The 14401-nt window shown below is 43.5% G+C and overlaps 2 protein-coding genes across 2 annotated transcripts in view; one reads left to right on the plus strand and one right to left on the minus strand.

The window, feature by feature from the left end:
- The first annotated feature begins 195 nt into the window (after window positions 1-195).
- On the plus strand, window positions 196-3916 carry dda1 (DET1 and DDB1 associated 1). Its single transcript, XM_084164092.1, has 5 exons — window positions 196-574; window positions 1365-1445; window positions 1554-1605; window positions 1762-1823; window positions 2019-3916. Exons 1-5 carry the CDS (start codon window positions 566-568, stop codon window positions 2121-2123), a joined length of 309 nt encoding a protein of 102 aa, XP_084020218.1. The 5' UTR covers window positions 196-565; the 3' UTR covers window positions 2124-3916.
- Window positions 3917-9479: 5563 nt separating this feature from the next.
- ano8b (anoctamin 8b) overlaps window positions 9480-14401 on the minus strand; it is a gene marked incomplete at both ends in the record, with an annotated part of 67764 nt that continues 62842 nt past the window's right edge. The window contains 2 exons of the mRNA XM_084163908.1: window positions 9480-10172; window positions 10581-10691. Coding sequence (XP_084020034.1) covers window positions 9480-10172; window positions 10581-10691 — 804 coding nt within the window. The remainder of the gene's footprint in view (window positions 10173-10580; window positions 10692-14401) is intronic.

Below are 14401 nucleotides of genomic sequence, written 5' to 3' on the forward strand. Positions count from 1 at the left end.
TATGTTAGATCAAGGAGAGAAAGGAATCTACTAGATGCATCACTTCCATTCTTCCCTGCCCTTATCTGTCAACCAAGCCCAAGTTTTTGGGTGGGGCTAAAAAATGATAGGCAGCTTTCTGTCCAATTACGATGCGATATATCGTGGTCTTAGACCACGTGGGATAGGTTGATAGCCAATGGATATGCTAGGGTTGGAGCTGTAAATGCAGCATTTAGCTACCATCATGCAAAAGAGTTAGCCACGAAGCTAAGCTGTTTACATGTATTTATGGCCATGAGCATGTGCCTCACTGTACTTTATACGGTGTTTACAGATTACAGGTGATGGAGTTGGACGCAAGAATGTTTACAACAGCGTGATTCCAATAACAAGTGAATGTGGAGGATTTCATAAACGTTGGCTAGGCTTAAGAGCAACTAGCTAGCTAACTATCCAGCTAACGACCGTTAGCTCGCTAAAACAGCTAGCTTTGGCTAGCTAACGTTAGCTACCTGCCACACTATCTATCCATCTGCAAGATATCAGTCGGCGTCTCGTCGTGGGACACTAAAAAGGGAACATCATGGATAAGGTAGCTAACTTAACAGCAAAACATTGTGTGAAGAGAAAGCCTATAGCTTGACAACTTAGTTATGGCAGTTTGGCTAGCTAGCTAGTTAGCCTAACGTTAGCTAATGTCAATGTAGTGATCTTATCATGTGGCTGTTTATCTGAGTTGTTTAATCGGATGATCTCAAGTAGTTATCTAGCTAGCAATCTGTCTTCTTGGTAACATTCATGTTTCCATTGAAGACTTGGCTAACTTGTATCTTAGCTAGCCAGATAGAATCCACCAAACAGACAGACAGACAGGAAACGCCCAGTGTCAGCCACCATGGATTAGCCCCCGGTTTCGAGCAGGGCAGAGGTGTACCCCACCCCACCCATGGCATGTTGTCCCCCACCCCACCCATGGCATGTTGTCCCCCACCCCACCCCACCCATGGCATGTTGTCCCCCACCCCACCCCACCCCACCCCACCCATGGCATGTTGTCCCCCACCCCACCCATGGCATGTTGTCCCCCACCCCACCCCACCCCACCCATGGCATGTTGTCCCCCACCCCACCCATGGCATGGTGTCTTGGAGGAGGGGACACGTACTCCAGAACGTTAGCAGTGTTCTTTGCTTCTCTCTTTGTCTAGTTTGAACCAAACGCTGTCAAATGGGCTATAGAGCATCCACATTTAGTTAGAGACCTACCTAGAGCAGTCACCCCTGAGCTACAGGATGGAAGATGCTCTGCAAAATTGTCATTTTTGGATTCAGTCTACACCTTTACCCATACAACACAAACTGAATACTTTTCTTTTTCTAAAGGCGGATTTCTTAAAGGGTCTCCCCGTTTACAACAAGAGCAACTTCAGCCGGTTCCATGCAGACTCTGTGTGTAAAGCATCGGTAAGCGTTGACTCTCAAATCTATCAGAACATTTCCCATGTAAAGTGAATGAGAGATTAACATCATCAGTCTTGCTCCGTCTGAATATCTATGAATGACTTTTTACAGAACCGAAGACCGTCCGTGTACCTCCCGACATGCGAGTACCCCTCAGAACAGAGTAATTACCTCCATTCTTAGTAGAGAGAACAGACTTCATGGAAATTCTTTATTTAGTTTTTCTTGGGGAAAAATGTACTGCTAGAAATACATAAATATGTTTTGAGAGGGGGATGAAATCTGAGTTTTGAAATTGAAATTCTCTTTTACTTACCAGTTATTGTCACAGAGAAAACCAATATCCTCCTGCGCTACCTTCATCATCAGTGGGACAAAAAGGTGAGGTTTTGGAGGGGTTCTCAGTCCTGAATAAATAGATGATATTCAGGTGTCATGCAGGAGTAACAGTTATAACCTGTCACAGACCAGGCACTGGGAAGCATGGTCAGCCATGCTCACTCTTAAACGGAACATCAACTTTGTGGAGCAGGTGTGTGTCCATGCTTTAAGTTTAGTTCCCTCTCTGTTGAACAGAACGCAGCGAAGAAGAGGGAACAGGAGCAAGGAGAGGGAGGGAGTCCAGCACCGCCACGCAAAATCGCCAGGACAGATAGCCAAGAGATGAACGAGGACTCTTAGGAGTGTGTGTGTGCATGGCTACGTGTGTGTGTGTGTATGTACGGATGCGTGCATCTGTGGAGGAAGCACACGGACAAGCCCACAACGACAGACATAAGAGGAGAGACGTGAAGACATACGAAACACGGACAAACAACCTGAGAACAAGTCCCCCCTGGTTTGGGAAAGACAAAACATTTTTTGTTGTTGTTGTTACCTTCTGCAAAGAGCTTCCTGCCAGGTCCAGTGCAGTTTTCAGCTTCACTGCCCAGCCTTGGCCACATGGGGGTGCTGCAACATCTTTCCACACAGTTTGCTTCGGCAGACACAAGTATACATTGTGATTGTGAACCGCTACTTGCCAAAACCCGGCCGCCACAACAGGAGAAGAAACTGCCCCCCCACCCCCCAGACTTGTGTTAATGTTCAATATGCATTATCTTCCATGATTCTGTTTTGAATTTGTGTGTGTTTGAAGTTTGTGCTGGCTTGTTTTACTGTACATTTTAGGACTGAACTCTTTCCTCATGTATTGCCCCCTACTGGTCAATAGGGATAACATGACAAGTGACTCAACAGTTTACTAGCTTAGTTTGAATGTTTGCAGCTTTCTTGCAATGTATCGCTGTTAAACAGGGTATTATAGAATCGCAAGCCAAATTGTTTTTTGTCACCAGGTGTTGACTATTCACTTTACCAGAATTGTTTGGAATTTGTTTACACTGCAATCGATGGACCCATTATGTATGTTTGTGAAGATCTCACCTTACCTGCACAACCAAGTGATAGCAGAGGTAGAGCAAAGAATAGTAGCCTATGTCAATATGATGGGTGGAGAGAGATTGTTGTATTCAGTATTAAGACCAATGAAAATACTATAGCCAGCTGTTAGATATTAAGGTCTCGGCTTTATATTTCTCAAAATAAATGACATTGCATCTGCCTTTTTGTAAAATAAATATATGTAGCTACATGGATATTATACTAAGTCCTTTGTGTAAATGTTGAGAAGCACTGATACCCGATGGTTGTTATCTTGCCTTGCATGTCTGTTTTTGACAACTTCCCGGGCTGGGGGGCGTTGTGTGGAGAAGAGGATACAGGGAAATATACCACAGGAGGTTTGTGGTACCTTAATGGGGAGGACGGGCTCGAGGTAAAGGCTGGAGCGCAATCAGTGGAATGGTATCAAATACATGAAACCCATGGTTTCCATTTATTTGATACCATTCCAAATGCTCTGTTCCAGACATTATTATGAGCCGTCCTTCCCTCAGCAGTCTTCTGTGGTATCCAGTAACAGACCACATGCCATGGAATGCATGAACAGCAAGGTGCAGTCACCATCCTGCCTTGTTCCAGAAATTCAACTTGTACTTGTGTTGTACTACTGTACAATACTACACTGAATTCTGGAGTTTATTTAGTGAGGTGAAACACTCAGAACGCTGCAAATAGAAATGTAATGAGCTGACATGAGTAGTATCTGCTCTATATTATATATTTCTATAAACTTTTTGTTATGTTGGACCCTTCTGAACAGGCCCCAGACCTTTAATGTTTACACTGCCCAACAAAGTCACAGCAAGTCTCTTTTCCGCTCAGCTCCAGATGCTGCAATCAATGTGTTTCCTACTGTACCTGCCATCCTCTGACTTTGAAGCGTAAAGACATGCTATGCTTCTGCTAGACTAGACTGTTCTGAATATCCACTCTATGCTTCTGCTAGACTAGACTGTTCTGAATATCCACTCTATGCTTCTGCTAGACTAGACTGTTCTGAATATCCACTCTATGCTTCTGCTAGACTAGACTGTTCTGAATATCCACTCTATGCTTCTGCTAGACTAGACTGTTCTGAATATCCACTCTATGCTTCTGCTAGACTAGACTGTTCTGAATATCCACTCTATACTTCTGCTAGACTAGACTGTTCTGAATATCCACTCTATGCTTCTGCTAGACTAGACTGTTCTGAATAATCACTCTATGTTTCTGCTAGACTAGACTGTTCTGAATATCCACTCTATGCTTCTGCTAGACTAGACTGTTCTGAATATCCACTCTACGCCTCACCCTGTTTTATTGTGTATTAGGTCAAACATTATTTTCAGCTTCGCTCAAATAAAAACAGTGATCAAAAAGTAATGTCCGTTGTCATGTTATTGAGACAATGTACACTACCGTTCAGAAGTTTGGGGTCACTTAGAAATGTCCTTGTTGTGGGTTCGATTACAGGCTCAAAATGGCCAGAAACAAATAACTTTCTTCTGAAACTCGTCAGTCTATTCTTGTTCTGAGAAATGAAGGCTATTCTATGCGAGAAATTGCCAAGAAACTGAAGATCTCGTACAACGCTGTGTACTACTCCCTTCACAGAACAGCGCAAACTGGCTCTAACCAGAATAGAAAGAGGAGTGGGAGGCCCCGGTGCACAACTGAGCAAGAGGACAAATACATTAGAGTGTCTAGTTTGAGAAACAGTGCTAACATAATTGCAAAAGGTTTTTCTAATGATCAACTAGCCTTTTAAAATGATAAACTTGGATTGGCAAACACAACGTGCCATTGGAACACAGGACTGATGGTTGCTGATAATGGGCCTCTCTACGCCTATGTAGATATTCCATAAAAAATCAGCAGTTTCCAGATACAATAGCCATTTACAACATTAACAATGTCTACACTGTATTTCTGATCAATTTGATGTTATTTTAATGGCCCAAAAAATTGCTTTTCTTTCGAAAACAAGGACATTTCTAAGTGACCCCACACTTTTGAACGGTAGTGTAATTTGTACATTTGTTTCACACTTTTATATTTTGTGTGTGTAAACAAGAACACATTTCAATTTAAAAATGTTTTATTATCTATATTTCAGATCTTACAAAAATATGACAAAATAAATTAAAAGAAATAAATAATCCCATTTCCCAGTATCATATTTTTCTTGAAAAGATAATGTTTTTTTTTGTTTTTTTTGTACAGTGGTACATTGGAAGAGCACATGATGTCTGGTCAGTTAGTGAGGCTGTTATGAATATGTTTTTGTATTTAGTTAGGACAGCATAAAGGAAAAGGTTCTACATCCTGGTAGTAGGTGTACAGTACATCTCCCCTCATCCACTTTTACTGTCCAGTTCAATGATGACGCTGCAGTTACCCACTCCCCTGATAGGCTTATCCCATCAAACCAATACAGTAAAGTATTGTACTGCTTTAGAGGCTGGATTTAGACAACTGTCCCAAACAATGTTTCATTAACAAACTTCACTCTGCCCTCGTCTCACAACCCTTCTAAGCATTCGTAACTAAGCAGTGCAATGATAGAGCATCAAAAGGTAAACTCGTTCAGAGAACTTCCTTACAGTTTGAAAATACATCGTTGCATTGATACTGACATGAGCCATTTCACTAACTCAAAGTAGCTCTGTCTGATAAAACCTAACCATAAGGGTCAACATGTGTCTAGTGAGGCCAAAGGTCATGGACCATGATGGCCGCTGACCCAACAAAGGCTGCATCTCAATAGTCTCACTAACGCCGTCTCCTTTCCTTCATCTGCACTGATCTGAGAAAGGAAGGACAGGTCAAAGCAACATGTTGGTTGCATGCTGGGAATTTGCTTTCACATGTCCAGTTCTTTCCGATCAGTGATGGAGAATAGAGGAAGCCATTCAGAACTATTAAGTTGTTAACCAAGCCAGTCTGCTCCAGAGCCATAGCAGGCAGGTGTACCATGGACGATTGGTACTGACAATGGCCTACCACAGATTATCTCATCAAACATTTGTCTGATTGAGCATCTGCTTCACTACAGTAAATGAGAAATGTCTCAATCATGGCCTAGTTATTAGGCATTATTCCCAAATGAATGATGATGATCGTAACCAAATGGTTTCCTTATTTGTACAGAATGACTTAATTGGCTGTAGAGGAAATGTGATGGTAAGGTTAGACGTCACTCACTCCCACACAAACTGCTATTTCTCTTTCCTTATTGCCTTGAAGTGCCTTTTCAGCTCAAATCCCATGTAACTACTACTACTACCACCACTACTAGTTCAGTCAGTCAGAGCTGTAACTACTACTACTACCACTACTAGTTCAGTCAGTCAGAGCTGTAACTAGTACTACTACCACTACTAGTTCAGTCAGTCAGAGCTGTAACTAGTACTACTACCACTACTAGTTCAGTCAGTCAGAGCTGTAACTACTCCTACTACCACTACTAGTTCAGTCAGTCAGAGCTGTAACTAGTACTACTACCACTACTAGTTCAGTCAGTCAGAGCTGTAACTAGTACTACTACCACTACTAGTTCAGTCAGTCAGAGCTGTAACTAGTACTACTACCACTACTAGTTCAGTCAGTCAGAGCTGTAACTAGTACTACTACCACTACTAGTTCAGTCAGTCAGAGCTGTAACTACTACTACTACCACTACTAGTTCAGTCAGTCAGAGCTGTAACTAGTACTACTACCACTACTAGTTCAGTCAGTCAGAGCTGTAACTAGTACTACTACCACTACTAGTTCAGTCGGTCAGAGCTCAATACTTAGTGTTGCCACAATGTTCATGAAAAGTCTCATTGCAGAAGCATGAACCATGCCATTATGTTGTAGCTTGAAGTACATTATAGATAGGCAATCCATGCAAAATGAAAGAAGGTCATGTATGTTTTTGGCCAAAATGCATATTTGACAGGCATTTTAGGTAACCTCATCTCATATTTAAACACAGAGAGAGATGATCAGAGATGAAAAGTATAGTGTACCAGGAGCTTCCTAAGATTAGGTTTCCTATTTCAGACAGGAGAGGTGTGTGTGTGTCTGTCTGTGTGTGTGTATGTGTGTGTATGTGTATGTGTGTGTCTGTATGTGTATGTGTGTGTGTGTGTCTGTATGTGTATGTGTTTGTGTGTGTCTGTGTGTGTGTCTGTATGTGTGTGTGTGTGTTTGTCTGTCTGTATGTGTGTGTGTGTGTGTGTCTGTATGTGTATGTGTGTGTGTGTGTGTGTCTGTATGTGTATGTGTGTGTGTGTCTGTATGTGTGTGTGTGTGTGTGTGTGTGTGTGTCTGTATGTGTGTGTGTGTGTGTGTGTGTGTGTGTATGTGTGTGTGTGTATGTGTATGTGTGTGTGTGTGTGTGTGTGTGTGTGTGTCTGTGTGTGTGTGTGTATGTGTATGTGTGTGTGTGTGTGTGTGTGTGTGTCTCTCTGTGTGTGTGTGTGTGTGTGTGTGTGTGTCTGTGTGTGTTTCAGCCCAGATGGAGAGAGCAGTGATGAGATGTTCACTATTGATACCCACACTGAGAATCCAGGTCAGCTGGAGATCCCATTGGGTGCTGGAACGCAGTCTAAAGAGGTGGAGTACTAAGGCATGGACCAGTAAAGGACTAGTGTTGTGTCTGTGCCACTGTCCCTCCAACACTATATTATTGCAAAGATCTTAACCAGAGATGAAGTGGAGGTGCATAGTTAATGTTTCTGTCTCTCTAATGCTCCGCTGAATCTCTCTGCTGTGGAGTGCCGTGGATCTTCTTTTCAATGAAGACTGGATGTAATATGAGTTTATAAGCACAGATCTAACATCAGATTACCGTCCCCAAATCCTAATGTTAGTAATAGGGGTGGGGAACGCAAAACTGACCTTGGATCAGTATCCAGGGGCAACTTCCTCCTACTCTAAGTTAGACGTGTAAAGCACTCTCTTGTACTCTGGCACCATCCTCTGGCCACATTATAGAAAATAAAATGGTTGAATAATACCTGTGGACTTGCTAACAAAAGGAATTTAGAAATCTGTACTCTCTGGAAATGTAACTATGCTATCTCTGCCAGTGTACTCAGAAAGGTGATGCTTTGGCAACAAATTGCATTGGAAATAAATACAATAAACAATATAAAATACATATCAGCTCTCAAATGAATGATTGGGACCAGCAGCCACCTGGATTTAGGAACTAGGGATGTCGGATGAAATGACAACAGCATCTACAGTATAAGATACTAGCGATAAAAAAAATCCAGCGTTTGCATATGTTATGTTGTGTTATGAGGCAGTCCGGTATAGTTCTTCCTTCCACCTGCAGTCAGAACAGGCTGCGCTGTCTCAGTGCAGAACGTCAGGGTTTAGTGCAAATCTTCTCTCTTTCCGTGTCTAGTCTACTCACTAATCTAGTCAGATCTGTGTGTCGAAATGGAGTACCATTAGTATCCTGTGTAGAATGTGTCTCTGCAGGCATGCATGGGGACAGATTAGAATGGCACACAGTAAACTACAGTAAGCCAGACTCTCCATAGCACATACCGTGTACTGTATAGTCCACATAAATATCCACGTCAACACCCTGTTGCATTAGTCAAAACAGCTCTCTCTCTCTCTCTCTCTCTCTCTGATGCAAGACAGAGCCTGTCTTTTATCAAACGACTTTCAACTCTGCCTTTCACAACGTCAAACACAACATCCTGTTTCCCACACACTGTGTCAGACATACACTTCAGATATTGCCGTTGTTTTCATGGGAGGTACTGTATATACAAAGCTTTTTGCTTTGTAAATAAAGCTCATGACTCCTCACGTATGCCTTTAAATGGGAGTGTGGGTAAAAGAGAAAGAACTTGATGTGTTTTTTGCAGTACGGCTCAGATTTGAAACACTGATATTGATATTGCTCGGCTAGCACAGCCGATCGGCCGTCACAGTTAAAAATGAGTCTGATATCAGGCCACCATTGTGTGGTGACTATGAAAGGTCTCATTATGCTTTTGATTCACACACACACACCAATCGATTTTTTTCTTCTTACCCAAAACCAGGGTGTTTTGTTTCAGTGGCAAGATGCTTACAATTTTCAGAATAGAATAAATCAAGAAAAAACTGCTCTCCCTTTTTTAGAAAAGGCTCGGAAAGTATCAGAAATGCAGCTCATGCATCTCTATATGTATTGCAGACAAAAGGGGATTCTGTTTGTGTGTGTGTGTGTGTGTGTGTGTGTGTGTGTGTGTGTGTGTGTGTGTGTGTGTGTGTGTGTTTGTGTGTGTGTGTGTGTGTGTGCGTGACCACGGGTAAAAGGGTGGGTTATGTCTTCACCATTAAGCCTGAAAGTCTCTCAGCAACAGCAACAATGCAGACCCACACATCCCATCATCATTACCATTAGTCCTTTCCCCAACAGCCTCCAGGCAGCGTCTACATACACAACCTCAGACCCAGACAGCATGGAGAGGCATGACCTTTTCTCCTCCACACCTTTTTCCTTCTAGTAGATGTATTAAGTTAAGTTGTCTAGTAGATGTATTAAGTTAAGTTGTCTAGTAGATGTATTAAGTTAAGTTGTCACAGCAGTTCGTCATCTCCCTCTCCAAAGAGAGGCTAGACTTTAGGGTCTGAGGAGTCTGTGTGGTTCTCCTCCTCATCCTCTCCAGGCGAGGGGATCTCGTCCGGCACCCCGTTCAGGTCAGACTTAGTGGGCTGTTTGTCAGATCCCTGGGACCCCTCCCCTGGTCGGGGTAACTGGGACCCGTTCACACAGGAGCCCCCCTCTGACTTCCCAAAGTTAAACAGTTTCCCCGGGTTGAACGACTTGCTCGGCGACTGAGACCGCTCCTGGTTACCGCCGGGGGCGGTCGCGGTCGTCGTGGTATTTGTTGCCGTGGCTGCAGCGGCAGCAGCCGCCGCTTCCTTCTTATTCTCAGGCGACTTGAGGAACTTGAAGCTGAGGAACCCGGGGAGCTTGGGTTCGTTTCCGGTGGGAGACTGAGGGGAGCGCGCGCTGCCGGAGGAGAACTTGCTCTGTAAGGGTGTGATCAGTTTGAGCTTCATCACGTTGTTGTTGGCCAGGAGGGAGCTGGGCCTCTTGGGCTTGTCCCCCCCACCACCCCCCCCAGTGCGGGACTTCCCCCCGTGGCTCTTGTCGTGGTGGTGGTCTCCCCCGGAGGAGTCCTTCCCCTCATCTCTCTCCCTCTCCCTGCGAGCCTGGTGCTCCGCCTGCCTCTGCCTCTCCTCCTCCTCTCTCTTCCTCCTCTGTAGCTGTTGATAGTGCTGCTGCGCCTGCCGCTCGTGTTTCTGTAGGGAGATTAACAACCGTTACAGCAACTCACGCAATCACAGTCTGACAAACATGTGCACACTCTGAACCGTGAAACTATCTGGCCTTGATGGTCATATTCAATCTTAACCTCTACCAGGTACAGCCAGAAGAGGATGAGCCAGCCCTCTGAGCCGGGTTCCTCTCTAGGTTTCTTCCTCCTGGAGAGTTTTCCTACCCAGTGTGCTTCTGCTTCTGCTTGCTCTTTGAGGTCTAGGCCGGCTTACTGTTTCACTTTGGGTTACTGGGTCACTTTGTAACAACTGGTGATGTAAAAAGGGCTTTATAAATCAATTTGATTGATTATTGCTCAATTGATAGAATGAACTGCTCACAACACCAATGTGATTCAGGCATTGACCAAATAAGCCATTGAAACAATTCACCTTAAAAGCCTCCCTGCGTTGGTACTCCAGTTTGGCCATCTCCTCCCCGACCCAGCTGGGGATGTCTGGGATCGCTACGTGAATGATATACTTCAGCAGGATGGCAAAGTGCTGTGAGAGAGAGACAGAAAGAGAGAGGGGACGGAGGGAGGGAGAGAGAGGGGGAGGGAAAGAGAAAGGGGGAGAGAGAGAGTGAGAGGGGCGGGGGAGAGGAGATATACAGTATATATACTGTACAGTCGTGGTCAAAAGTTTTGAGAATGACACAAATACTAATTTTCACAAAGTCTGCTGCCTCAGGTTTGATGATTGCAATTTGCATATACTCCAGAATGTCATGAAGAGTGATCAGATGAATTGCAATTAATTGCAAAGTCCCTCTTTGCCATGAAAATGAACAGCCCTGCCACAAAAGGACCAACTGCCATCATGTCAGTGATTCTCTCGTTAACACAGGTGAGAGTGTTGATGAGGACAAGGCTGGAGATCACTCTGTCATGCTGATTGAGTTAGAATAACAGACTGGAAGCTTTAAAAGGAGGGTGGTGCTTGAAATCATTGTTCTTCCTCTGTTAACCATGGTTACCTGCAAGGAAACCCTTTGCCGTCATCATTGCTTTGCACAAAAAGGGCTTCACAGGCAAGGATATTGCTGCTAGTAAGATTGCACCTAAATCAACCATTTATTGGATCATCAAGAACTTCAAGGAGAGAGGTTCAATTGTTGTGAAGAAGGCATCAGGGCGCCCAAGAACGTCCAGCAAGCGCCAGGACCATCTCCTAAAGTTGATTCAGCTTCGGGATCGGGGCACCACCAGTGCAGAGCTTGCTCAAGAATGGCAGCAGGCAGGTGTGAGTGCATCTGCACGCACAGTGAGGCAAAGACTTTTGGAGGATGGCCTGGTGTCAAGAAGGGCAGCAAAGAAGCCACTTCTCTCCAGGAAAAACATCAGGGACAAACTGATATTCTGCAAAAGGTACAGGGATTGGACTGCTGAGGACTGGGGTAAAGTCATTTTCTCTGATGAATCCCCTTTCCGATTGTTTGGGGCATCCGGAAAACACCTTGTCCGGAGAAGACAAGGTGAGCGCTACCATCAGTCCTGTGTCATGCCAACAGTAAAGCATCCTGAGACCATTCATGTGTGGGGTTGCTTCTCAGCCAAGAGAGTGGGCTCACTCACAATTTTGCCTAAGAACACAGCCATGAATAAAGAATGGTACCAACACATCCTCCGAGAGCAACTTCTCCCAACCATCCAAGAACAGTTTGGTGACGACTGATGCCTTTTCCAGCATGATGGAGCACCTTGCCATAAGGCAAAAGTGATAACTAAGTGGCTCTGGGAACAAAACATCAACATTTTGGGTCCATGGCCAAGAAACTCCCAAACCTTAATCCCATTGAGAACTTGTGGTCGATCCTCAAGAGGCGGGTGGACAAACAAAAACCCACAAATTCTGACAAACTCCAAGCATTGATTATGCAAGAATGGTGTGCCATCAGTCAGGATGTGGCCCAGAAGTTAATTGACAGCATGCCAGGGCAGATTGCAGAGGTCTTGAAAAAGAAGGGTCAACACTGCAAATATTGACTCTTTGCATAAACTTAATGTAATTGTCAATAAAAGCCTTTGACACTTATGGAATGCTTGTAATTATATTTCAGTAAACCATAGTAACATCTGACAAAAATATCTCATAACACTGAAGCAGAGAACTTTGTGAAGACCAATACTCCGACTTGAAGATCACTGACATCATGAGTCAACCTTGTTTTTTTTAAAAGTTCCCAGTTGTCTTGAAAGCACCATAAATCCAGAGAATGCCAGACTTTGATGACAAAGTTTGATGACAAAATTAGTTTTGGCATGTCGGTTAGGACATCTACTTCGTGCATGACACAACAATTGTTTACAGACAGATTTCACTTATAATTCACTGTATCACAATTCCAATGGGTCAGGCTTTAGAAGCTTCTGATAGGCTAATTGACATAATTTGAGTCAATTGGAGGTGTAGCTGTGGATGTATTTCAAGGCCTACCTTCAAACTCAGTGCCTCTTTGCTTGACATCATGGGAAAATCAAAAGAAATCAGCCAAGACCTCAGAAAAACAATTGTAGACCTCCACAAGTCTGGTTCATCCTTGGGAGCAATTTCCAAACACCTGAAGGTACCACGTTCATCTGTACAAACAATAGTACGCAAGTATAAACACCATGGGACCACGCAGCCGTCATACCGCTCAGGAAGGAGACGCATTCTGTCTCCTAGAGATGAACATACTTTGGTGCGAAAAGTGCAAATCAATCCCAGAACAACAGCAAAGGACCTTGTGAAGATGCTGGAGGAAACAGGTAAAAAAGTATTTATATCCACTGTAAAACGAGTCCCATATCGACATAACCTGAAAGGCTGCTCAGCAAGGAAGAAGCCACTGCTCCAAAACCGCCATAAAAATGCCAGACTACGGTTTGCAACTGCACGTGGGGACAAAGATCGTACTTTTTGGAGAAATGTCGTCTGGTCTGATGAAACAAAAATAGAACTGTTTGGCCATAATGACCATTGTTATGTTTGGAGGAAAAAGGGGGTTGCTTGCAAGCCGAAGAACACCATCCCAACCGTGAAGCACGGGGGTGGCAGCATCATGCTGTGGGGTTGCTTTGCTGCAGGAGGGACTGGTGCACTTCACAAAATAGATGGCATCATGAGGAAGGAAAATTATGTGGATATATTGAAGCAACATCTCAAGACATCAGTCAGGAAGTTAAAGCTTGGTCGCAAATGGGTCTTCCAAATGGACAATGACCCCAAGTATACTTCCAAAGTTGTGGCAAAATGGCTTAAGGACAACAAAGTCAAGGTATTGGAGTAGCCATCACAAAGCCCTGACCTCAATCCTATAGAAAATGTGTGGGCAGAACTGAAAAATTGTGTGCGAGCAAGGAGGCCTACAAACCTGACTCAGTTACACCAGCTCTGTCAGGAGGAATGGGCCAAAATTCACCCAACTTATTGTGGGAAGCTTGTGGAAGGCTACCCGAAACGTTTACATACACTCAATTTGTATTTGGTAGCATTGCCTTTAAATTGTTTAACATGGGTCAAACTTCTGACCCACTGGGAATGTTATGAAAGAAATAAAAGCTGAAATAAATCATTCTCTCTACTATTATTGTGACATTTCACATTCTTAAAATAAAGTGGTGATCCTAACTGACCTAAGACAGGGAATATTTACTAGGATTAAATGTCAGGAATAGTGAAAGAATGTATTTGGCTAAGGTGTATGTAAACTTCCGACTTCAACTGTATATGCTGTGTACACAAAACTTTAGGAAAACATTTGCTAAAAAACTGTTTTTGCTTTGTCATTATGGAGTATTGTGTGTAGATTGATGAGGGAAAAAAACAATTTAATCAATTTTAGAATAATGCTGTAACGTAACAAAATGTGGATAAAGTCAAGGGGTCTGAATAATTTCCGAATGCACTGTATATATATATATATATATATATATATATATATATATATATATATACTGTGTAAAACGTTGTAGCATTGAAAATAAATGTCTGCTCTCTCTCAAGTGCGCGGCCTTCTTTGAGTCAGTGATAAGCCTACTGCACTCTGACCTCTGCTGCCCTGGAAGCAAGAGGACACAACAGCAGCTGTGAGCTGTTTACCGGCTGCATCGCTGTGCTGTGTTGTGTTGATTTAGTATGTTGAGACCCACTGGTAGTGTGACAGAGTGGTGGGGATGTCCAGAGATCGTGTAACACTTGACACTTGACCTTTCCTACAGGTACATACA

This window comes from Coregonus lavaretus, assembly GCF_964263955.1.
Source record: "Coregonus lavaretus genome assembly, chromosome: 6".
Lineage (NCBI taxonomy): Eukaryota > Metazoa > Chordata > Actinopteri > Salmoniformes > Salmonidae > Coregonus > Coregonus lavaretus.